Source organism: Chelmon rostratus, chromosome 21 (assembly GCF_017976325.1).
Source record: "Chelmon rostratus isolate fCheRos1 chromosome 21, fCheRos1.pri, whole genome shotgun sequence".
Classification (NCBI taxonomy): domain Eukaryota; kingdom Metazoa; phylum Chordata; class Actinopteri; order Chaetodontiformes; family Chaetodontidae; genus Chelmon; species Chelmon rostratus.
Window position 1 is genome coordinate 9,143,234 of NC_055678.1, and position 23,699 is coordinate 9,166,932.

Sequence of the window (23,699 nt, forward strand, 5' to 3'; positions counted from 1 at the left end):
TTCCTTTCAACGCAGAGGTCTAATAATTAAATATTCAATGTGTGTGACCGTGCAAGACCTGTCTGATGTCCCGTTTTGTTTTTTATATTATGGGACTTTACCAGGTAAAATCTTGAGATGATAAAGTTTTATGTTTTCATATCAGGTTTGGAGGGGTGAAAGCTCAAGTGGATCAAGCCTCTGAGCAGTCACGTCCAAGTCAACTTCCCTTTTTTACTTCTTTATATTTTAAAATACTTTTCTGCAGAGGAAACAGCTGCCTGCCTGACCACAAATTCAAAATCGATCACTGCATTTTCATTCTGCGACACGCCTCGGGCTAGTAAACGCTTCAAATTAAAAGGAGAACAATCAAGTACATGGTCAATCATAATTTATTCTTATGCTAAAATGTACAGCATTTTAAGTAACTGACAAAAGGAGAAAAGTCATAAATACAAGAATGTCATTCTGTCCGATTTTTGTGCACATAGCCAGGTATTTCCCCCCTGTTCTTACCAGCAACTCTGTACAGGTACAAAGGCTACAAAAGAGCAATATAAACAAAAACACAAGTACAAGTTGCGTTTTACATGCAATCCATTAGCTTAGTTTGGTCTATTCACAGGCTCTATTCTTCTACACTTCGGTAAAATATAAATCCAACATTTTATAAAGATAGAAAACAAATCTACAGATGGAATGAAAACGTAGCTTTAAAGGCATTATGTAAAATATCAACTTTGGACTAAATTTATATTTTTCTTTATTGTTATTCATCGTTATAATCATTTAGTTCTTTTAAATTCTGCCACACTTCTGGACATTTTGAAATGTTTTAGAATTTTCAGGGTACAAACACTGAGATATGCTTTGTTATTTTGACAGAAATCAGTCTGCTTTATTAAACAGAAAGCTGCCTCAAGGAGATCTGTTACAAAAGACTTCAGAATTATACATACATAGCAATAAAACCTCTCAAACCGAACAGGAAACAGAACTAAGTTTACATTTTTTTACATTATTAGAATTAACAAAATATAGTTTCATCTTTCTCCCTGTGGAGGGAAACCTAATAAAGGCCAAATATCTTTAAAATGGCTTGCTATTAAGCACAACACTTGTACAGTACTACTCAATGCACTGTCACTAACAGAGACTGAAGCATGCTAGTTGTCACTTTACAAAATAAGTACAATAATTTAAATATACAAAGGCATGAGTATAGTACAAACTAATTGTCAGCACTGTTAGACAGGTACACTGAACAGGTTCAAACAGCCACTAACTCCACTTGTAGCAGGCACATTAAATGGCTTCATTTGAGGCTGCTACACGACTGCAAGACCACTGATGAAATCTCTACCTCTGAGCTCTGAACCCGCCTGCTCTAAAGACACATCAGAGACACTAACACTAATTAAATAGATTTTCATCGTAATGATGTAAGGCTTCCCATTTGGAGAAACAAAAATACTTTTTAACATTAGCTTCAAAGTTTACTCACTGATGAAAATTTTTGCATTCTTTCCAAGTGCTGCTGCTGGTTTTTAAGTAATAAACAATAACAAAAAGACACCAAAAGAAGAAAAACAAAAAGGCCAGATCAGTGCATCTCTAAACAGCAAAATGCACGTGAGAAGAAACAGCTCAGTCCTGCGGAGAGTTACCGCCTGATGAAAGGCCCTTTCAGGGACTGCTTGGACATGCCTGTGTTCATGTAACCATGGTGACCAGCTGGAGTGTACACCATGTTGCCATGTGGTGGAGCCTGCATGGGCTGCTGGGGGTATGGCTGTGTTCCCATCATTCCCATCTGCATAGAGTACTGGGGTGACTGGTTCATATAGGCATGGTTGCCATGGTAGCCACTGTTCATCATGGGCTGGCTCATGCTGTAGCTATTCATGGCATTGAGGGAGGGCATGTTCATGGAGCCGACATTGTACCCTGGTGCCGGCATGATGTTCACGCTCATGTTCATGCGCGGCATGGCGGCCAGCGTCCTGGATGGCGCCTGCATGGCCACAGTCTGTGGCGGCTGGGCGTACATCTGCTGCTGGTGATGTGACAGCGGGGCCGACTTGGAGCGTGCAGAGATGTGACTCTTGGAGGCCATTTGGGGCTGGATCCGCTGCGAGGGCGTGATGCCCATGTTGCGCTGTAGCATCATGGGTGGTGGGGAGCTGAGATTCGGGGGTGGGGTCATGGTGGCCTGCACCTGTGGGTTGGGGACTCGATGTGGGGTCTGGGACAGGGAGACCAGGCTGGAGTGCTGAGATGACAGTGAAGGGGTGTTTGCATAAGATGTGATGGGGTGTGAGGCCGAGTGGTTGAAAGGCAGCGAGTGAGGGTGGTCTATGAACGTGTTGGTGAACTGCTGCAGCTTGGCCAGACTGAGGCCAGACGACTGAGAGTAATGCCCGCTGCCATACTCCCCCTGGTGGTTGATCCTCTCATAGAGGGCGAAGTTGGGGTTGCCAGATTCGGGAATGTCGGCCAGCTGCATGGTGGTGGTGAAGTTGGTGGGTATGGCGCACTGTGCCATGGGCTGCTGCTGGCTATGCTGACTGTGTTGATTGTGAAGGCTATGCTGAGCGTGCTGATTGTGCTGGCTGAGCTGATTGTGCTGCAGGTGGTGATTGTGGTGGTGACTATGCTGGTTGTGGGGATTGTGTTGACTGTGCTGGCTTAGCTGATTGTGTGGACCGTGCTGATTGTGTTGGCTGTGCTGATTGTGTGGGCCGTGCCTGCTGTGAGAGTTGTGTTGACTGTGTTGGCTGTGCTGGCTGCGCTGGCTGTGTTGACTGTGCTGGCTATGCTGGCTGTTGCTGGGAGGCCTTTCCACCACCACGCAGCCCTGCGGCGACTTGACGTTGCAGTGCGGCGGCGAGCTGAGGCTGTTCTGCTGAATCATCCCGCAGCTGCCGGGGTTGACGGCAGCCATTTGCTGGCTCACGGCACAGCTGCTCTGGGCCAGGCCACTAGGGGGGATGCTGCCATAGGAGCAGCTGTTCTGGGAGGGGCCTGCCCCACAGATGCTGCCCCCCATGGTGGAGTCGTAGCTGCTGGGGTTCTCGTAATTCTCTGTGGTACTCTCGATGCTACCCAGATCGCTGAAGCCACTGTCCACCACCTGCTGCGAGTGATCCGACACCGACGGCACATCCATCATGGGGCTCGTCTCCATGTTGTGGAGCGAGGGCACTGAGATGGCACTGTGGTCGGGGCTGATCTGAGTGTAGCCGCTCTCCAAGATGGAGACAGCCGGGCTGTTAACAGAGCGTACCGACTGGCTGGGATGGGACTGTGCGGAGGAGAGGGGACTGCTGTGGTCTGACTGGGGGCAGTCATCCAGCGAGGTGAGCTGGGGGCTCTGGGCCACGTGGGCGTAGGTCTGCAGGCTTCTGCAGGGCTCCTGGCTCTCCACGCAGTCCTGGAAAACATTCTCCCGCTCAGTCTCCTGCGTCAGGGACTGAACAGCTTGGGCTGTCTCTGAGTCAATCTCTGTGCAGATTGGAGGATCCTCCCTCACCACGGGACTAAGTGTTGGCCTCTCTGCAGGCAGAGGAGGTGGGTGATCCGGACATGGACTGGGCGTGCTCTCTTCCTCTGACTCAGAGTCTACAGGGTTATCAGAGTCTACAGCTGCTACTGAAGCGACTGCTACTGCTTCAGGTGGTGGTGTTGCTGCTACTGTCGTTTCTGTCACTGCCTCCTGGATGCTTTCTGCAGCAGTAGCTGGTTCCTCTTCACGACATGGTACTGTAGAAACCTGCTGACTCAACTCAGAGTCATTGTCTTCTTTTGGATCTAAAAAAGGTGGGGTGCAATCGGGTATTTCTTTCGAACTCTGTTCCAAATCTACTTTGCTGCTCTCAGGTTCTGCTGTCTTGTTGTGACTGTCATCTTCATCATCTGCATCCTGATCCTCAATTTGAGTTCTCTGCTCATCCTCCTCCTCATCTTCCTCATTGTCATTCTCCAGTGAAACAGCACCCACTGTGCTGTGTTCCACATCTTTGGCTGGGGAGTCCTGCCCGTGTTCACTCTCTTGGTCTCTGTGGTCATCTTCAGGTGGTCCTGGGGAATCAGCTCTGTCCTCAGGCCTTGGGGACATGGCACTAGGAGAGGCAGCAGGTGAGCATACTGGAGAAGCCACTGGCGATCCTTCAGGGGAGCTCGACTTCTGGGAGCCATGGTCAGCGGGACTCGAGGGCTCAGAGGGGAGCCTCTCTAGCGTTATATCTGGACTAGCCGAGCCTCTGCCTGCTTTGCTGCCCTCGTCTGCACTGACAGTATCCTGGTCTGGTTCCCCTTTCGCTTCTTCAGTCTGAATATGGTGCTGCTCTGCCTCCATTGGGGTTTCAGGGGGTGTGTAGAGATTGAGCTTGAAGCCCATCTTTCGTTCATTCTTTAGCCTCCATTTAGGAGGGCCACGTTTCACTCCTTTCGGCCAGCCTTTCTTCCGTTTCACTGGACGTGGTCTGCTGGGTCTCTTAGAGAGGATGTCAGCTGCTGAGACAAAAAATAAAAATAAAATACCCTTTGGTCAGAGAGAGAGAACAATCACCTGTTCAACTATTTTTTGAGAAGTGATGTTTTATGGAGTATTTTTACGACAGTCGAGATGCAAATACCTTCATTCCAGTGTTCAAGATTGTCTTTCTGTGCATTTTTCTCCAGCCTCGGGCGACCTCTCCGGCGTTTCATTGGTGTTATCGGAGTCTTGTCCTCCTGCTCCTCCTCCTCTTCTTCTTCCTCCATCTCGCCCACTCTGCAGGTGCGCTCCAGCAGGGGCATAGGACGCTCATCCTCTGAGTTATCGAACGGCTCGTTCAGCACCTCAGTTGTCTCAGAGATGGTTTCTGTTGTAACACTGCTGTTTATTCTCTTCCTTTTACGCCCTCTCTTCTTGAGCACAATGTTTCTCTGAAACACAAATAAAAGGAGAACCAGTGAAAACAGAATAAAACCTCCAATCAGAATACAGTCGCTTTGTAAAGACTGAAAACTAGGGCACTAGGTGGATGACCTCCATGAGGATATAGCAGGAAGTCATTCAGGCTTTTGTGCTAAATGTAAAATGTTAAAACCACACTGTGAGACTAAATGTTTGAGCGATGCAGCCTGGTGTGGAAAACCACAAATGAGACAGGCAGAGTAAGCAGAAACCACAGTCTATATTTTACATTCTCCAGTTGTTTCCCACAGGCTGCCTACGACTCAACCGCTCTCTTCTCCGAAATCCTCCACAAGAAGAATGTGAAATCAATACTGTAACTAATGCACTAAATAAACTCCAACAGCCAGCGTCGTTCTTTCCTGGTTGCCACAATGTTTTTGTTGAAAAGGTCTCCCTGACATCATGCACCCGGCTGTAATATTATCTCCAGCACAAGGGGGCAGTGCCATATAAACAGAACAGATGTGAGAAGCATAGAGGAGGGCAGTAAATTAACCATGACCACTGACAATAGTACAAGGTTTAGCCTGCACAGTCTCGACACCAGCAGTGAAAACACAATCTATTATCTACAGCTGCAGGCACACAGGGAGGCTCCAGATGACAGGAGGAAGCCACTGAACCCTCCACTGAATTCATGAATATTTATCAAACCTTTCCATCTCACCAGAGTACACAACATGGTCCCTAATGAAGGAAAATACCTAATGATATACATTCAATTCCACTTTGTCCTAGAATAAAACTCCAGATAATCAATGAGATAATTCCACTAGGGAAAACAGCTGACTTGTAAGAGGAGCATGATTCATCAACAAACAATAAAAGTCACCTTTCTCTTTGCTGCGAGCATTGCATGGGCTTTTGTTAGGATGGGTGGTGAACCATCGGAGTCATCATCGTCGTCGTCGTCGTCGTCATCATCAGCTTCGTCATCACTCACTTCCTCTGACTGCTGGATGCGCCTAGTCCAGGACAGTGCAGGGCGGCGTTCGTAGGTCCTGTAGGGAACCTTGCAGTGGACCTTTGTGAGAGGTTGCCTGCTACTGTGAGTCATCATGTAGCCCTCTCTCTCCTCCTTCTCCCAGCAACTGGCCTGCTCCTTCAGCCGCTCAGCCTGGTAATTAAACAGACAAGACGCATTATCTCTGGGAAAGGCGCACGCACGGCTCCAACATCTGAGCAATGAGGCTAATGGGAAAACAAGAGATTGGAATTAACATCATGACAAATGAATCACTGCAGGTTTCTCCTGATAATAAGAACAGCGTCCTGATTGGATGTCTGCCCGTCATGGAGGAAACATTTCCGTTAAACAACCGTGGAAAGATTGCATTTCATGGAATATTCAGCACTATCAATTATGTAGTGAACTGATTTAGGGCAATTTTGCACAACATTAGATGCCTGCTGACAGTGAGAATGCTTTTCCGCTTAATGGCCTCTATTTGAACTCTCCAGCTAATCCAACAAACATCCAATAATAGCATTGTAGGGAAGTGTAAACAAATAACTACTGTGTCCTGATTAAACAAGAAAACCTACATCCATCTCTGCCTCCCTCTCCTCCTCAGACAGGACGGCACTGAGAGTCGTGGAAGGCGTCCAGCACAGGGCATCGGGGTCCACCTCATTCCGGCGTGGGTTAGCCCTCAGGCTTTCCATGTGCCTTTGAATCAATCGCTCTCTTCTGATCAACACGATCCTAGGTCACAGTGAGAAAGGCCCATGAGTTCACGTGCACAAAATAGTGAAGCACCAGCCAGGGTAGACAGAAGGTAGACAGAAGGTGATGTGTGGTTAAATACGAGCACAAAGACGGGCTCCTTGGGACAGCAGGTGCTCCATGTCCTTGGGGGTGCTTAACCTGACTTACTTCTGTCAATATTCAGCAGCATTAATGGATATGCTGTTAAAAATACCCGCTGGCCTGGATAAGTCAGACAGCATACAGAAGCGGCAGCACAGGCTGAAGGAGACTGCGGCTGCGGAACTGACCTGCCATCCTGTCTGTCAATCATGCCGAGCTGCTGGAGAGTAGCGGCGATGTCATGTGGACACATCCCAGTGGCCCTGCTTATTCCTTTAACACTGATGTGTTTATCTGGGTGCTTATAAAGGTACTCCAGTATGACACTTTTCCAATATGCCAGGTAGGATAAGCGACCCAGATCTGACAGCGGTTTCTCCGGGGAGCCGGCTTGTCCTTCTTGCCTGGTGAGAAGGTAACCTAAAAAGACAAGATTCAAACACAAACAAAATGCTTTAGTCAAGCTAGAGGCTGCTGCTGGGTTATTTCAGATTGCAATTCAGTCACTACACCCCCTCCCTTATGGATTACATATTCATGTAAGGATGTGACACCAAACCCTGGTTTGGGATTTCACCTTCAAATAGTATAAAGGGAAGCGAGGCAATCAGTTTTCCTCTCCTTCAACCTCTGTCAGAAGCTATGATACATGCTGGCAAGGGCAACAAAGGAGGTTGAAAGAGGGGAGTAAAGAGGAAACAAAGCGACAGAGCGAAACAGAGAAGCAGCTGGATGTCATTGCTCACAAGAGACTGCACTTAGGAGAGATAACGAACAAGAAAAAAACCTAATACTAATATGTATCTGTGTGTAATTAGTTTTATAGCGGCCCTGTCAAGGGTCATCCATTACGAGCGGCATGAAATTAATTAATGCCTTTTAATGTGCACCCACTACTGAAAACCAAACAAGCAAATCTAATCACCAAACAGTGAACACATAATATTCCAGTAATCATGACAATATTCATTACTAAAGCTGAGAAGAGGAGCCTGTGATAACAAACACTTAGCAATGAATATTCAAATAAATTAATTGAAAAAAGCCATATTTCATTCTCTGTCATTTTACAAGTATATTATCATTAATAAACGAATACAAAAGAGCTACTCTGCGTCCTTTGAATTATGATTTGAAAGAAAACATTTTTCACGCAGGCACCCCCTAATGCTCTGCTCGCAGAGCTACCTGAGACAAAGTGTTCCTCTAATACAATCCAATATAACAGAAAATCTTAATCTAAACAACTTCCAGCTCCAAAGCTACATTTTCCAATAAAGCCTTCAAAGAGCTCAGAACTCAGCTGTGTTCAATCTCCCTTAATCCCTGTCTTTGTTATCAGCACACTCTCAATATCACAGATCCTCTTGCATCTCTGTGTCTCAATGGCTCCCAAAGTGAACAGGAAATCAAATGCTCCATTACCGCCCGCCCACCCCACACTCGCTCCTTTTCCTTCTCTTCATCACACACAAACTCGGCAACGAGACAACTCTTGAAAACAATAAAACGCCTTTAATGACAAAAAAAACTGCCTGCCTAAACACAGAAATCCACTCAAGGCAGCAACTGTTTTCGTAAGTGGACCGCAAAGCTTTAAATATTGTATGTGTTGCATTTACTGGTCTAAAACATAACGCGGTATCTACGCCTCGTCACAAGTCAAGGAGAGAAATGGGGGCTTTTTATATGAAAAGCTATTCAGGCGAAGCTTGGATGAAATACTACTGGCCATCAAATAATGTATGCAGTCAGAACGTTATGTTTCTCACTCCTAATCTTCTGTGATTGCCTAAGCACCGTACATGAATGCTCTTGATTAGGCTACTTCAAAGCCTTAACCAAATAACAGCACCTTGCCACAAGCTACAAATTCACCCCTTAATCTGAAAGCGTTTGTAAAGACCAATGAAAGAAAAAAAAAACTCAGTTCAGTGTTCTAAAAAAGCATTAAGGAACTTACTGAAATCAATAAGGAACCTTCCAAATCCTTGCCTTTGGTACTGAGGCATGATCATTATGCAGGAGACATTGTACTTCTGCTGGCAAAGCTTTTCCTGAGGGAAGGAGAAACAGATCAAGTATGTCAGAGCTCTGCTGAAGCTGGCAATTTACTGCACCTGCCATTGTCCTTGTCTAAAGCTGTGCACGTGCACGCCACAGACACAGGGTAATGAGCTTTCACTGAAAAGTTTCACTGTTCTGAATTATGGCTCCAACAAATGATAATTATCTTTTTGTTGGTTAATCTGTCAATTATGTTTTGACTATTAATCCTTTAATTTATAAAATGTCATAATCGTCAATAATAATAACAGCCAATGATTAAAGGAGAAAAATGTGCATCTCATCTTCAGAGTAATTTTTTCAAAGTCCAAAAATTTATCTACTCAAATTACAATGGTGTCAAACACACAAAAGCAGCAAATGGTTAAACTTTTGAAGCCTGAACCAATAAATATTTGGCTTTTTTGCTTGACTAATTGATTAATCGATTCATTGTCCACTGTGAATAAGATAAATTCATGTTACAAGAACGGACAAATAACAGTGAGGTCTTACTGTATCAGCATCACCATTCAAAAATGATGTGCGGTATTCCTTCATTTCCCATATAATCACTCTGTAATTCTTACCTTGGAGAAATAGCCCACAAGATGACAGCCTTTCTCATCATTCTTTGTAAGTATGTAGAAGAGGAAAGGCTCCACATCATAATACAAGGTCTTGTGATCCAGGAAAAGCTTGGCTAACAGGCAGAGGTTTTGGCAGAATAGTTTGCTGACATTTCCATCAACCTAAACACGGAATAAAAAGAGCAAGAGGACACTATTCAAACAGTTCCCATTTTTTCCCTCCTCCTCCCAGAACCCATTCAGTGGAATCTCATGCAGCATACAGTTATTGCTTTATTGCTGTAAAGGGAGGCTGACCTCAAATACGGAAAGGTCGTCCTTTCTGTAGATTTCATTGGCTGGCGGGTGGAACCAGCCACACTTCTTTGTGTGTCTCTGGAGAATGTTTTTGCTTCTCATGTACTTCAGACAGAACTCGCACAGATAAAGCTTTTGTAATCTGACAGAGACAAAAGGGGGAGCTGTGGTTTGTGCTTCAGCGACACTGAAATAAACATTTAAATAAAATGCACCTCCAGTAACAAAGACAGCAGCATTATTTGTCACGTAAAAGCAGCATTACCTTGAATACTCAGGCGGGTAAGGCGATGAGTACCAGGTTTGAATCTCATACTTCCCAAATTCAATGATGGCAGGGCATCGCATGGAGTCTGTGTTCATCAGAGATCCGGTTCTCTGTGAAAAGATCGAATACAAGCAAATGGATACATGTGGTGACCCACATAATTGAATCTTACAGATTCTCAAATCAAGATTGTGGTTCACAGTTCTCATGGCTAAATGAAATATAGATGAAATCTGACCAAAATCTGTCACCAGTAAGATCTTAAATACTTTATATAATCTTTAAGTCCCTGCTGACATTTGGTTAGCTTCTGATCCACTCCATTTCTGAATAGCAATGCAAAACAAACTGGGATGAACTAGAGTTTAAATTTGTCCCATGGTACATTGAACACATATTTTAAATCAAGGTAGTACTGAGATACCTTTCAATATGTAAATTTTGTCCTTCTCATGTGCGTCTATCCTTAACACATCATTGAGGGTGAGGAACAGTTAGCAAACATTTGGGAAAGCCAAACTGAGACCACAAACTCATGGTCCTGTCTCCTCTCTCTCTATATATATAATATAAAGATGTATATATAGATATAAGATGCAAATTCCTTGTCACTAAAAGACCTTGTTCCTATCCAAGCTGTCCATGTCAGCCACCCTTATTTAACTTGAAAATGTCAATAAAAATAACCAAATAACAATGTAAAATTCCAGTTGATGTTTGAGATGTTTAGCCCTCTCCCAGTCTTCTCACCTGCACAGCGAGCTCTTGCACATGCATGAACGTCTCAATGTCCTCTTCCGTGACGTGGTCTCTGGACATGGCCGCAAACTCGGCTCTGGCCTCCTGCTTCACGCGCAGCTCCCCGTTGTGGCCTGTTACAGGCACAATAACACGACATCAACACATCAGACAGCACATCAACACCGGCCTGTTTGAAGCAGCCGAGGCTGAATAATCTCATAAATGCATTCTATGCAAATGTGTTTACTCTGTGAGTACTTCTGCTGAGCCTGTTTGAGGCCGTGTCTCTGAGGAATTTCATAATGTATCATCTTTGCATGTTTATATGAAAATCCCTAATGTAATGAAGTGAAACTAAATCACTCTAATTGCGTAACTGCTTTCATGTGCTTAGTCATCCACCAAGACAGTTTCCCATGAATGAAGAAGCAGATGCAGTGAAGGGAGCGAGTGTCGACATGAAAAGCAACTGATGTTGGAAAGCAGGCAGTAATTTTATGAAAGACATCAACACCATGACTTAACCACCAAAACAAAAACCCATTACAAGTGGACGTGATGTGTCATTAACATATTTATAGAAATGTGCTGTTGGGGTAAGTAGTGTTTGTGCAGTATATTGTTTAGAACTGCTTAAAACATATATCCATTTGTTTTTCTTTTTACCGTGTTATTTTTTTTTAAGTGTGACTCCACTCCTGAAGACAGTGAAATGTAAGGGTTACTGAACTTCTGGCTATAATCATCATGTCAGCTCTGAGTCAACTTGGGTGGGTGAATCACTGGGTTGTATGTGTCTAATGACCGCTGGAAGTGAGGTTGAGTGGAGACAGAGATTTCAAGAGTGAGGGTGGGATGAGGAAGAGTGCTGATGTGACTACAGCCTCTACTAGGTAGTGATCACAATGTGTGCACTACTGCAGAGGGTCAAGGACAGAGCAAGGAGCAACATGAGGGAGTTAGTGGGCCATGCACTATGACAAAAGCCAACGGGCGAGAGGATGGAAGCCACGTAAACTCCGCAGCCAAGTCAAAACGCAACGAAACTGGGTTAAGAAACTAAAAGAATTCAAATTAGGCAGAAGATTAGTAGTCTGTTAGAATGTTGAGGGTGTCTTCTCAAAGAAAAGATTAGCTCTAGTCTGGAAAAAAAAAATAACTGCGAGTGTCAAGCTTTAAAAAAATAAAGAAGAAGCTTAAAGGTGTGGAGACGCAGGTCTTGGCTGGAGTTTCGAGCCTTGCTTACCATGATTATTCTCAGGCTTAATTCTTCCGTCTGTCAAGTCTCCCTTTCCTGGTGAGGGGGCTCCCTTCTGAGGGCTCACTTTATACCTCAGCCTGCCTAGTGTCCTGTGCTTTTTAAGGAAGGGGTTACGTTTGAAATGACTGACAATCTTAAATGGGTGTCCTCTGGGTCGGCCCGGCCCAGCAGATGTGGAGTGTAACCTATTTTTATTAAACTCATTCTTTCCAAGGCGCTGGGGCCCCGTTTTGGACGCATGGGGTGAATCCTGCTTAGGGTGCATGCGCTTAGGCGGTGCGTAGCAAGGTAGTCTCTTTTTCCGCGACTGTCCCTGAGTAGTATAAATGTGAGAGAGTCCGTCAAATAGTCCCTTAAGTTGGCTGCTATTGCAGAGGCTACTCAGGGAAGGAACACTAGACTGGCTGGAGGAGCTCTGGGGTGAGTTAGCAGAGGTGGAGCTGCTGGACACCTGCGAAGGGGGGCTAAGTCCCGGCAACGTGGGAGCGGGAGGAAGTGCAGCGGACGAGGGGGTTATCTTTTGAGTGGCGTCAGCAGCAAAGGCAAATGGCTCTGGTGGCTTGGACAGTTTGGGAGGACCCTTGTCTCTAGAGCTTAACTGTTTGGCGGGTGACTCTACGGCAACAGCTCGCGAGCGACGGCCCACGGGGGAAGGGGTAAAGAATTTGGAAAGCCCATCGATAAGCCCTTTGGTTTTCTTGTTTACGGTGAGTGTAGCTGGGGTGGAGGTGGGCGTGAGGGGGGGAGTGGTGGTGGGGGTGGAAGTGGTGAATTGGGTGGCGTCGACCGCACAACAGGGGTCTGCAACAGCCAATCTGTCTCTGGCGTCCTTCACAGATGCAGCATGACCAGATGAAGGTGTGGAACAGACGGTAATCTTTTGACCCCTACCAGGTGACCCCCTTCCTCCAAGTGCTACCATGGAGCCGTCACCACTGGTTACAGACCTGCCAAGAAAAGAAAAACATAGATCTCACTGCCAGAAGTGGAATGCAACAACATTTACTCACGTACAGTCCTTAAAAACAATTTTGAGGTACACGTTGAGGTACTACTTAAAAATGCCCCGTTAGCAATTAACTTGGAATACAATGAATCCAATGTTATTATGACCAAAATGGAACTTCCCTTTAATAAAGTGCTAACATTTAGATTATTTCACACTTACATTCTTTGTTTAAACTTATTTCTCGGCCTTCCGATTGGCTTTGCATATCGACGTTTGATCTGATCGGCTTTCTTTTGCAGCAGTTTCTTCCCATTCTCCTTCGGCCTGCAGACTTGGCAGATCCAGGTTCCTGGAGGGTGTCCAAACACAGAGAGTACCGTTTGGGTGGGTTCATCAATTCAGAGGACATACAGTACATTCATTGGAAACATTTCCTTTAATACCGAGAGCTGGCGAGAATCCCACCAGCTCACAATGACAATCAATTACTCAGCACAAAGCGAAAATCCATAAGAAAAACATTGGGTCAATTCTCTGTCCAGTGAAATAGACTTCATGTCAGATTGCTGAGCAAAGCTATGTGACTTGTATGAATTGCCTGCCAAATGTCCCACTATGGTACGTGCACCATCATTACAAGCCTCAATGTAGGGTCAGTACTGTAATCCAGAGATAGCAAATCTCCCCAGGGATGCTGAAATAATTTGATATGCATGCAAAGCTTCTAATAAGCCACCGCTGCCTCTCTGTGCTGACTGACAGCCCCATACGGCCGTCTGTGAAGAAAAGGCTTTGAAATGACAGCAGAGAGAGAAACAGAGAAGCCAGACAGTGTAAACACCTCACCTTTTGGCATTCTTGAAAGCGGCGGGTCGCAGCATTCCATGTGAAAGCCCCGATCACATGAATCGCAGAATAGCATCTCATCCTGAAAGGGAACAGCAGGCATGTGTAAGGGATGCCCCTGTTGCATACATGTAACACCCCCCCTGTCATTTTTTGGGAAAATAAGCCCAGTCGTGCACAAGGGGCTTTTTACAAATCTGAGGGAAAACCAACAAATCCTCAGGGATGCACAAAATGAGATCTACCTCCAAGCCAACAACACTGAAAATGGTGTGTGTTAAGATGTATGCAATATTATACTTACAGCATTTTTCCCCTGTATTCTACAGGAGCTGCAGGTTTTGCATTCAATACACTGCCATCGTAATCTCTTCACATTTGAGGTTAATTCTGGGGAAAACTTCAGACATGATGGATGCCCTTCAAAAGCAATGGAAAATGCATGTTAGCCAGCCACACTTTTACCAGCGTTGACTGCATCACAGCGCCAGAGATGAGGCTTTCTATTTATTCACGCAGTAAGGTTAAATATTAACATATTATCTCATCAAAAACAATGGTGTGCCTGTATGTCCGCAACACTTTTCCCCCCTGCCACAAGTTGTGTCTAAAAACAGTATGATCAAACATCTGAGCCGCTAATTACAGATAATTTGATCTTAATGAGGCAGAAACAGTTGCAGCACTCATTCTAATGGAAGCCGATCCATGAAAGTCATGTAAAAGCTTGCCTTCTCCCTCACCCGGCTCCCTCTCATGATTGTAAAACAGCTGTTTTACAGTGAGAGCACAATTTGTGTACACTACGAGCGGTTAATGAAAACCACCTCGACGCTACTTAGTCAAATTTGAGCTATAAAAATGTCACCAGGAGAACAATTCCTTACGGCATTTAAAATAATTGTTCAAACATAAATGACTCCTTGGCAGAGGTAATTTTATGGGGGTTTAGCAGTTTTGTCTGGAACAAAAGAACAGTAAAGGAAATGCCACCAATCTGCAGCAGGAAAAGGGTTGATCTTTGATCCAGTGTGCCTGGTGTGCTCTATAAGAAGAATCTGAATTGAGGGAAAATGACTTGTGATTTCAGATTCTAACAGCCACTTATGGAGCATCTGCCCTTCTTGAGCCCACTGAGGGTTGCAAGCAATTTGGATCCCTCCAGCCACTCAATTTGAACATTGTTCTTCCATTAAATCCCTTAAAGGGAAGTGAAAAATGTGGAGCAAGAATGTGACATCTGCCAAACCAATGCTGAGAACTGCTGGGTGATATTATTGTACACTGTGTATTGTGAGGTGTAAGAAATCAGCCAACAATCACAGATTTTTATAGCCTTTATACCAAGGTAGCTTTGATATCTCTGGTTGTATAAGGTGATAGTAAGCAATTCTGCAAATCAATGGGAGGGAATGCCTTATGAAAATACTGGATTTGTAGGATCACTGTGGTCGAGTAAAATTATTTTTCTCGTATTTTCCTCGTATTTCAGGAAAATAATAAACATTTTTATTTAGTTAGATAAATATTTGGCCAAGTGAATTTCTAGAAAATGCACTATATGATAAAATAACCATTAAATACTCCTTGATAGAGGATGTTATTTTACATGGGATTTTGCATATATATGCAATATCATGATGCATAGAATATATATTGTTATAACTGTTCTTCTAAATATTGTGATGAAAATATTAATCATATCTCCCACCTCTATTCCTCCCAATTTTTATTGTAAGCCTTTGCTAACATAGACATTCAACAGTTTTGTCCAGACTACAGTATGTCATAGCTTGTGAGAACATCCAAAAACTGAAGCGTTACACAAGGCCACTTACCACTGCTCCCACAGTCTGCACAGGACAGCAGCTCTTCTGGCCGCTTGTCCCGATTTGACTCTTTCGTTCCAAGACAGAAACTGCATATTGGGATGGGGTCAACCCGGAGCTGGGTGGGAACACAAACAGAGACAAACTGTTTAAAAAACAGAAACGGGCACAGACTGTGTATGAAGTGCCTAAAAGCCTGTTTGTTTTTGGACATTTTATCCTCTCAGGATTTTTGAGATCACTGTAGACATATTGTTGGTTAAAGCAGGACATAAAAGCAGGTTGTGATTTAATGAAATAGCTGGAAAAATATGAACTAGAAGCATAAGCTCAGAGAATGGAAAAAAAGAGTTGACTTCTCACAGACTAGAAATTAATAATAAATGAATCTCATCCTCCGAGATACACTTCGTTTGAGATCCACCTCCTTTATCCATTACATCTGAATGGGTAAGTGATCTTAGTAATCATAGTTTAAGGGCTTAATCCAATTCTTAAAGCTTGCACTCCAGTCTGAAAGGATTAACCAGCATGTAATCAAATTACCTCAATAATAAAACAGGCTCTCATTGTTACTGCCATGATCCACTGTAAATGTTGCAAGTCTCAGAACAAACACTAATTTAAGGGCTTACGGTTAAGTTCAGAAGAAGTAAAATATGAGCTCAAGGTTTAAGAGGATTTCCCCATTGATCACTCACAATGAAGAGAGGCTGACTTCACAGAGGAAAACTGCAGAGGACTTAGTGTCATCTCTTCATAAAGCAGCCAGTCAAAACTTAACCAATCTCAGGCTGAAATCATGACCAGACTAAACTCAGACTGACGTAATATGGCTTTCACAAGGTGTCCCTTAAAATATGAGATCATATACACAAGCCTCTAGAGGAGCATCAAACAAACTGCTGCCTCTTTTCCCTGCTTGAGAGGAAGTTCTTAACAGAAAATAACACTCACAGGGTGTGACCATAAATAACCCACCTCATCGTCAGTTTACACACTAAGGCCTCATCAATTGACTGGACCTTAGAAGGGATCTCTGGGGATGCCCATAATAAGATCCTGGTTTCTATGACGCAGATCAGCATCCTGACCTCGACAAAATTTGCGACCTCCAAATCTCTATTGGTCATGACCTCCTCCTGACCCGGGGAGATGTTTTGTTTTTTTTCTTTCATATGTCAACAAACACAAGACAGGAGCATTCTTTTAACCTGCCACACCATCCACATGAACCCCAGGGGCAAATGCATCAAGGACACAGTTGGGATTTGGTCATTGTTCCTGGTTGTTGTATCAATTACTTGTTACGGTGAAGGGAAGCAGTTTACTGCCACATCAATGATTACTCTATTTTCCAACCTGCCAGGTCAATATTTGAAAGCAGGCACTGGCATTAAGAGCTGACTGCTGCTCACACAGCTGAGATTTTGGACATAAAAACACTGAAATGCTGCTGCGTGATGAGGCTGCACCTGTACGACATAGCACGGTGGCTCAGAGGTAATCAGTGATTTTCATACTGCCTCTTGCTATGAAAGAGAAACAGAATATATTTTGCTCAGATTCAAGGCGATCAGGTCTGCAACTGTGAACAATCTTGCTGAAAGGGGCTTGTTATTTGTATTCTTCATAATTCAAATGCACAGAACTGGTGCTGAAACACAAATAAGTGCAGACAAAATTTAATGGCAACAACTCTGAGAACTGTACTAATGGTTCAGGTTATTTATCAGGCTAAAATGCCAAACATTCTCTGTTTTCAGCTTCCCAAATGTGATGACTTCTCTGTTTAAATATCATTGTAAATTGAATATCACTGGGTTTTAGACTGTTGATCAGACAACCGAACCAAATCGAAGATGAGACCTTTGGTTCTTAGACCTTGTGATGAGTGCTTTTTTCAAACTATTTTTAGACATTATATAGACTAAATGAATAATTGAAAAGATTAATCAATAATGAAAACATAATGAAGAAATGTTGGCTTCTGTCCTCGATCACAAGCTATTCTATGTTATCACTGCTAAAAGACAGAGCCAAAGGCATTCGAAAGTAAGGCCTCAGTGAGTTATTACTTCTTGTTCATGCACATAAAGTGCATGTGTGTCATGTTTATTATGTTGCCTGCAAAGGCTAAATGAAATCCCTGAGTAAACAATTTTCTTAAAGGCCCTAAAACTCTGATTTGGGGCTACGAAACATCATAAATATGATTTCTGCAAGAGAATTATAGATACAAGCAAGAGAATGAATGTAAAGAACTTGAAATTAATAAGACATCAGTGCTGATATGCAGCCTGTGCATACTGCTGATGAAATGCTCCAAGCTGATAGGCAAGTATTTTTTTTAATAAGTCTTCACTTCATAACATAGTCTCCACTGACTGAGCTATGAAGTCTAATCCAGGAACTGGAGAATTAATTTCCATCAGGAATATTCTGAGGCCTGGTGATTAAAACCAATAGCAATTTGCAATCTGCACAGCACCAAAATGCGAAAATAGAGAAACAAACACAGCTGAAGAGATGCTGATGATTTACTTGGGGATTCTAAATTAAGTACATTACAGGAAATTATGCTGCTTCAAAAAGAGCAGGCTGTCCTGAGTGAGGGGGTGGGGTCCTATTAGAAAACTGCTGGTAGAGAGAGAGAGAGAGCTCAAGTGGTTGCATAACGCAGCAGGAAAAAAAAAAAAGAAAAACTCTCATTCCTTGCCTTTGTTCCTGCCAGAGTCTCTTCAGAATCTCATAAACTCTGCTCTTTTTTACCTCAAAGTATCTCTTATTCTCAACACACACACTCGTTCTTCAACAACTGAACAGGCAGAGCTGTCTCATCCTTTGAAGTGGACGGTAAACCTGGACTGGTCTAGGTGATGTCATCAGGCCGGGAGCAATAGGTTGAAATGTTCCAAATGGAAAACAGCAGGCCCTCCTCAGCTATGAGAACCATTGCAGGACACTGTGTCTCTAAACAGTTCTCAGTTTCACTTTTGGCCTGACCACAGACACAGTCACAGTTGTGGCTGCAGTATCAAGGTGTCGCTTCCTGATTATTCACTGTGAAACTGGTGGGGAGCAGGGTGACATTTCTATAGCCTGATGCTGCTAGCCACTTCAGCTGCATAACTTGTGCATAAACTATTAGACCGCACTTCGTCTTGATAAGCCTCAACACATGATCTGCAAAAAGCCTTCGCAACTATCGAGATGACTGTACACTGCATTTTAGGCCCACACAATGAAAACTATTTTCCATGAAACACTTGACTGTGCCTGACAGCGTCTTAAAATTGTGATGCAATTAGAAAAATGTTGTCATTTTGCAGACATTTGTCTGCAGTGTGTGTTATAGCTAAGTACCAGTAATAGAGACACAATCTGTGCAAACTATAAACCACCCCTGAGGTGCCAAAAGCAGCAGAAACAATGCAACCTGGAAGTTTGTTTATATGGTTTTATTTCCTCTCTGGGCCATCTCAGTTAGCACAAAGGTCATAATAGCTGCCTGCAGTCTGAGAATATTCTGTCCTACCACACATACCTCAGCTTCCATTTCTCAGCACTTAAAAAAAAGATTAGTTTATGCTCATGCTCTTGTAAATTACCAATAAAATATCCCAAATCTGTTCACTTATGCTTTGCTACTCACAAGACAGCCAGCCACATCCCCTAAGGTCATTAGGCTAGAGTTACATAACCTGTGGGAAGCCTACAGCAGACTGCCTACCACACACTGTCAGCATGACTTTCTGATTATCCAAGCGCTCTTATTATGGAGACCAAAAGCAACACAGCCCCAAAAGGACACACTCTAGATGGCGTTGTTTCTGACCTGCCATGATAGAGTGCCACAAATTAAGACCACAATCATAAAATCCCTATCAAGCAAATTCTGCTCAGCGGTGGCCCAAACTTTCTGGGCCCTCCTTGGTAATGATATAATGGAAATGCCACCGTGTAAGTTCCCAAAAAAGTCCTTAGTTTTCAAAAGACAAAGTTTTACTACATGTTAGAGCTGGGTAAGAGTTTGAAATCAATAACACTAATATCTAAAAAATTAATAACGAGAATATTTTGGCTGGAATTTTACTACTGTGGTCATTGGGATGTTCTATTAGGGTGAAAGCAGCATATGTCAGACCAAAGTCCACAGGGATAAGCATGGGGTGAAAAGAGTGACAATGCAGAGGCCAAGGTGTGTGTACCTGGTCTCGCTCATGGGGGAGGAGTGTCACTGATGACAGGACCAAGGGGGAAGCACTCGGACACCTGGAGCCCCTTCCCTCCGCACTGCCATGGCTGATCTTATACCGGGGCCCATTTTTTAACAACCTGCCGTTGTTAACTGACCGCTTGGCCGCCAGCCGTAACCTCTGCCGGAAAGCAGGGTTATCAACAATGTTTGAGAGGTCATCCTGGTTCCTCAGATACCTCTCGATGTTCTTTAGTGAGGAGCCATGGGTATCATCCAGGCCCTCGATGGCCCTCTTAAGTATTTTATTCCAATCAATATGGCGCAGATCACTTGAATTCCATATAGATTCCTTTGATGGCACAGATACATTTGCAGGCGGGATTGATCCAACTCTCCCGGGATATCCTGGGTCCTTGTAGGAGGCGCTCCCCTTATTTGTAACCTTGAGAATAGAGCCATCATGAACACTTAATTCCAACTGCTCAAGGACGGTCTTCTTGTCCAGTCCATGCGATGTGGCCACCGCATGACAAATTCTCTCCTCTGAGGGCCTCTGCTTTTGCCTTTTGATTTTCTGTATTGCTTCGAGAATCCACTCCGTGTACAAAGGGTTTGCAAGTTTTACCATGGTTGAACAATTAGACTCACAAAAATGTGATCCATACAGATTCCCCCTTTCTGCTGCAGAACACTGGATACATCCACATCCTTAATAAGGTCAAAAAGTTACGCTCCACGCCGGCATCCACATATTTCTTCTCAATCCTGGATATTTGACATTGAGCTTGAGGAAAAGTTGGCACGAGTAAATTCCACAATGGTTGTTACCGGCTGACCTGGAGCTTTAATTATTTAATCCCAGATCAAATCTAAATGGAAAAAGAAAAACACACACACAGATCAGATACATTTTCAAATTACAACCTCCACTGTAATTTCTAGTGTTTTCCTCTCATTCACAGCCTGAAACTAGCTTATAGCATGCTGGATGTAGAGGCTAAGCTAGAGGAATGCAGGACTTTAAGATGTGTTACAACATGAGAAACAGATGGATAAAAACAGATGCAGGGGCTGTCATGGTTGCTAAAGAAATTCGAGTGACTTAATCCATAGTCTGACACCATAATCCACGCTGCAAACCAGATGTCCATTTCCAAAGAGACTATTTTGTGAAAGTAACAAGTTTTCACACAATGTCAGGTAACGTTAGCTGGAAACTTCTACCCACTTCTGGGAAAGTATAAATAGTCTCCTCGACGGATAAATATTTTCGGTTTCAGATTCCTTGTCGACGTGAGAGCAGAAGAAGAAAAAACACTTACAAGTTCATATTTATTTCTGCAGCACGTAATTTCCAAAATGTCACCGTAACATGTCACAGTCTAACACGCAAGAGCTGACTAAAAGCACAAAAAGGAGATCGTACGTAAAGTTTAACCGTTAGTTGTCCGCACGCGACTTTTGACAGCTCGACGTCCGCAACGACAAACCGATCGGCGCGAGCGTTAATGACAGATGTATAATCAATGCTCACTTCCTGACAGCTGCCGTTAGACGCTCGAGGCACGTCTTCAAATAACCACCGAGCCGTTTCCCGAAGGAAGAAACCGGTAATAACTACGTAACAAACCCAGAGTTGTGTTCCGCTGAGTTGAGCAGATAAATGACAGTGTTGCCAGCATTACTGATGTCACCTAAACAGTCGCCATTTTGTTACAATGTTGTAGTTTACATGAATCCGACATGACGCTGATTACAATCCAATGGAGTCTCATTAAACCTTACCTACACTAATGTGCCCTCCCTAGCAACTTCAATATTGGCTGTAAAGACAAGATCCGATTTCTGGTTTGATAAAGCACATGTCAATCTTTATGTATGAGCTCACTCTAAGAGGCACGGCACTGGCTGTATGATCTGTCACTTCACTCAATTGACCCGCCTCTTAAGGTGCCTTCAGTGATGAATTTGATATCATTTACCTCCAACACTCATTATATCCGAACTTAAAGCTCCAACCGCGGCGATAGCACGTTAATAAGTTATAAATACACTATAACGGACATAAACTGGCTGAGTAACAATCAAATGAGATGAATATTTAACCTCATTTGCTAAGCGTTTAACACCGGCCCACCTTTACTTAGATTCCTCCTTGAAACAGTTGGTTACACTTGAAAGTGATTTGGAACATTTTGGACTTTAATTGGCTGTTTGTTAAATCTATCATTTCTTTGCATAAAACCTGCAAAGGCACAAGCGCCGATTTAAAGTGGAACACATTTCATATTATATCAATTCCAGGTAGCATATTGAAGACTCCTGCAGGCTAAACTGTGTCTAAGCTATCGCCTTTCCCCCTCCTCTTTATCTTCCTCCCTTTTCATTATTTCCCCGAGAGGAGCCGTAATTCTCCTGATATTTAACATTAAAACTACGTGACGTGAAATTGGAGGCGATAAATAAACGATCCGCAGAGCTAAAAAGTAGGTTTTCCGCTCGCTCCGCGTCTGCCAGCGGAATTATTAACGTCCTGTGCTGCGCTGTGCAAGGATGGCATGACCTCTTTATCACCATTAACTATCAAATATCTCCAATGAGGGAAAATAGTGAGCCCCGGAGAGAAAAGAGGCGTTCAGGGGGGAATACAAGTTAACACGACTGCTGGGAGAGCAGCTCCTTCATCACTGCTTCTCAATTATGTATCGCTGGTTTCTTTAGCTCCCATTTCTCAGCTTCAGCTCCGCTCTCGCTTTCCATATTTTATTAGGAAATGATACGCAGCCTCCTTGGGTTTTTTTTGTTACATGTTACACAAACAGACCTACCTATGCGAGCTGCCGCCGCCGTGGGCGAGAAGGCACAACAAATTAACGAGCAAGTTTCATGCAAGGATGAACATATAACTAGTATGGAAAAAAAAAGAACGAGGGCACAGGCTACCGTAAATATTTGCTGGTAGTTTACCTCTTCAAGTTTTCCCCCCCTCGGATACTCCTCTTCATTATCGGGGAAACGTCGAAGGATAAATGTACAGCGACATATCCGAGCGATTTGGTGGGATTTGATCTCTTAAAACGAAGGCTGAAAAGCTCGCGCCGAGACATGGAGAGGACCTGATAACAACTAATTGAAAGGTTAATCTACATAGCAGCCTGTGACAAAGTGGTACCCTCCCCCTTCTTCTTCTTCCACTGTAGACATCCCTACTTCAGTGTAGTGGAGCGGACCGTCGCCCCTTTAGTGCGCTCCTACAATGATATTGTCAATTTCACTTCCCCCCCTCCTCCTCCTCTCCATCAACATGTCCAGTGATGAGCCAAGAGAAACATTTTTACACTTCATATATATATATATATATATATTACTGGATTAGTCTCGGCAGGGTACATTGCACTTTCATGTCATAACACCCCTATTAACATTTATTCCCTATGGGCACTTTTAACTTCCACTGATGTGCTTGTAGATAGAAGCTCAAATGTGATTGATTTTGACACAAACACACAAATCTCAAGTCTTTTATTTTGAAAAACGAGCTAAATCTCGCACTGGCCAACGGTACCCAGGGCAGTTTGGGATATCATACACTAACACCCTAATCTGCTAATTAACTTCAGCATGCCTAAGGAAGAGCAATAGTTGGTAGCAATAACGTAGATCATTAAATTGTCAAGTCTTTAGATTTGCGCTCCCCTCGCTCATTCACCAACTCTTTAGCGCATTAGAAATGCCAGAAAGCTCATTTTTCATGCAGTAATACAGATGTAATTAGAGAGATAATTGCTAACTTCCCATCAGATTATAAACACATGCTGTACTGCACAGGCAGCTTTAAAGGGATCTCAGATGAAAACATTTAACCCTTATAAAAAGACACTGCATGTGTAATTTGCATTCATTTAATTCACGTGTC

At 43.6% G+C, this 23,699-nt stretch overlaps 1 protein-coding gene across 5 annotated transcripts; it reads right to left on the reverse strand.

Moving 5' to 3' along the window:
• Positions 1–356: 356 nt before the first annotated feature.
• kat6b (K(lysine) acetyltransferase 6B) lies at positions 357–22,926 on the reverse strand. 5 transcript variants are annotated; one of them, XM_041962733.1, is made up of 17 exons: positions 22,751–22,926; positions 19,794–20,652; positions 15,592–15,700; positions 14,058–14,173; positions 13,754–13,835; positions 13,127–13,256; positions 11,944–12,905; positions 10,707–10,828; positions 9,954–10,066; positions 9,689–9,830; positions 9,392–9,553; positions 8,719–8,812; positions 6,944–7,175; positions 6,491–6,650; positions 5,778–6,062; positions 4,620–4,911; positions 357–4,494 (listed from the first exon to the last, which is right to left on the reverse strand). In XM_041962733.1, exons 2-17 carry the CDS (start codon positions 20,409–20,411, stop codon positions 1,646–1,648), a joined length of 6,468 nt encoding a protein of 2,155 aa, XP_041818667.1. In that variant the 5' UTR covers positions 20,412–20,652; positions 22,751–22,926; the 3' UTR covers positions 357–1,645. The 5 variants fall into 5 exon arrangements, with proteins under 5 accessions (XP_041818667.1, XP_041818663.1, XP_041818666.1 ...); XM_041962729.1 differs by having other exon boundaries at positions 357–4,497; XM_041962732.1 differs by lacking the exon at positions 22,751–22,926 and adding an exon at positions 21,414–21,524 and having other exon boundaries at positions 357–4,497.
• Between the last annotated feature and the right edge of the window lie 773 nt (positions 22,927–23,699).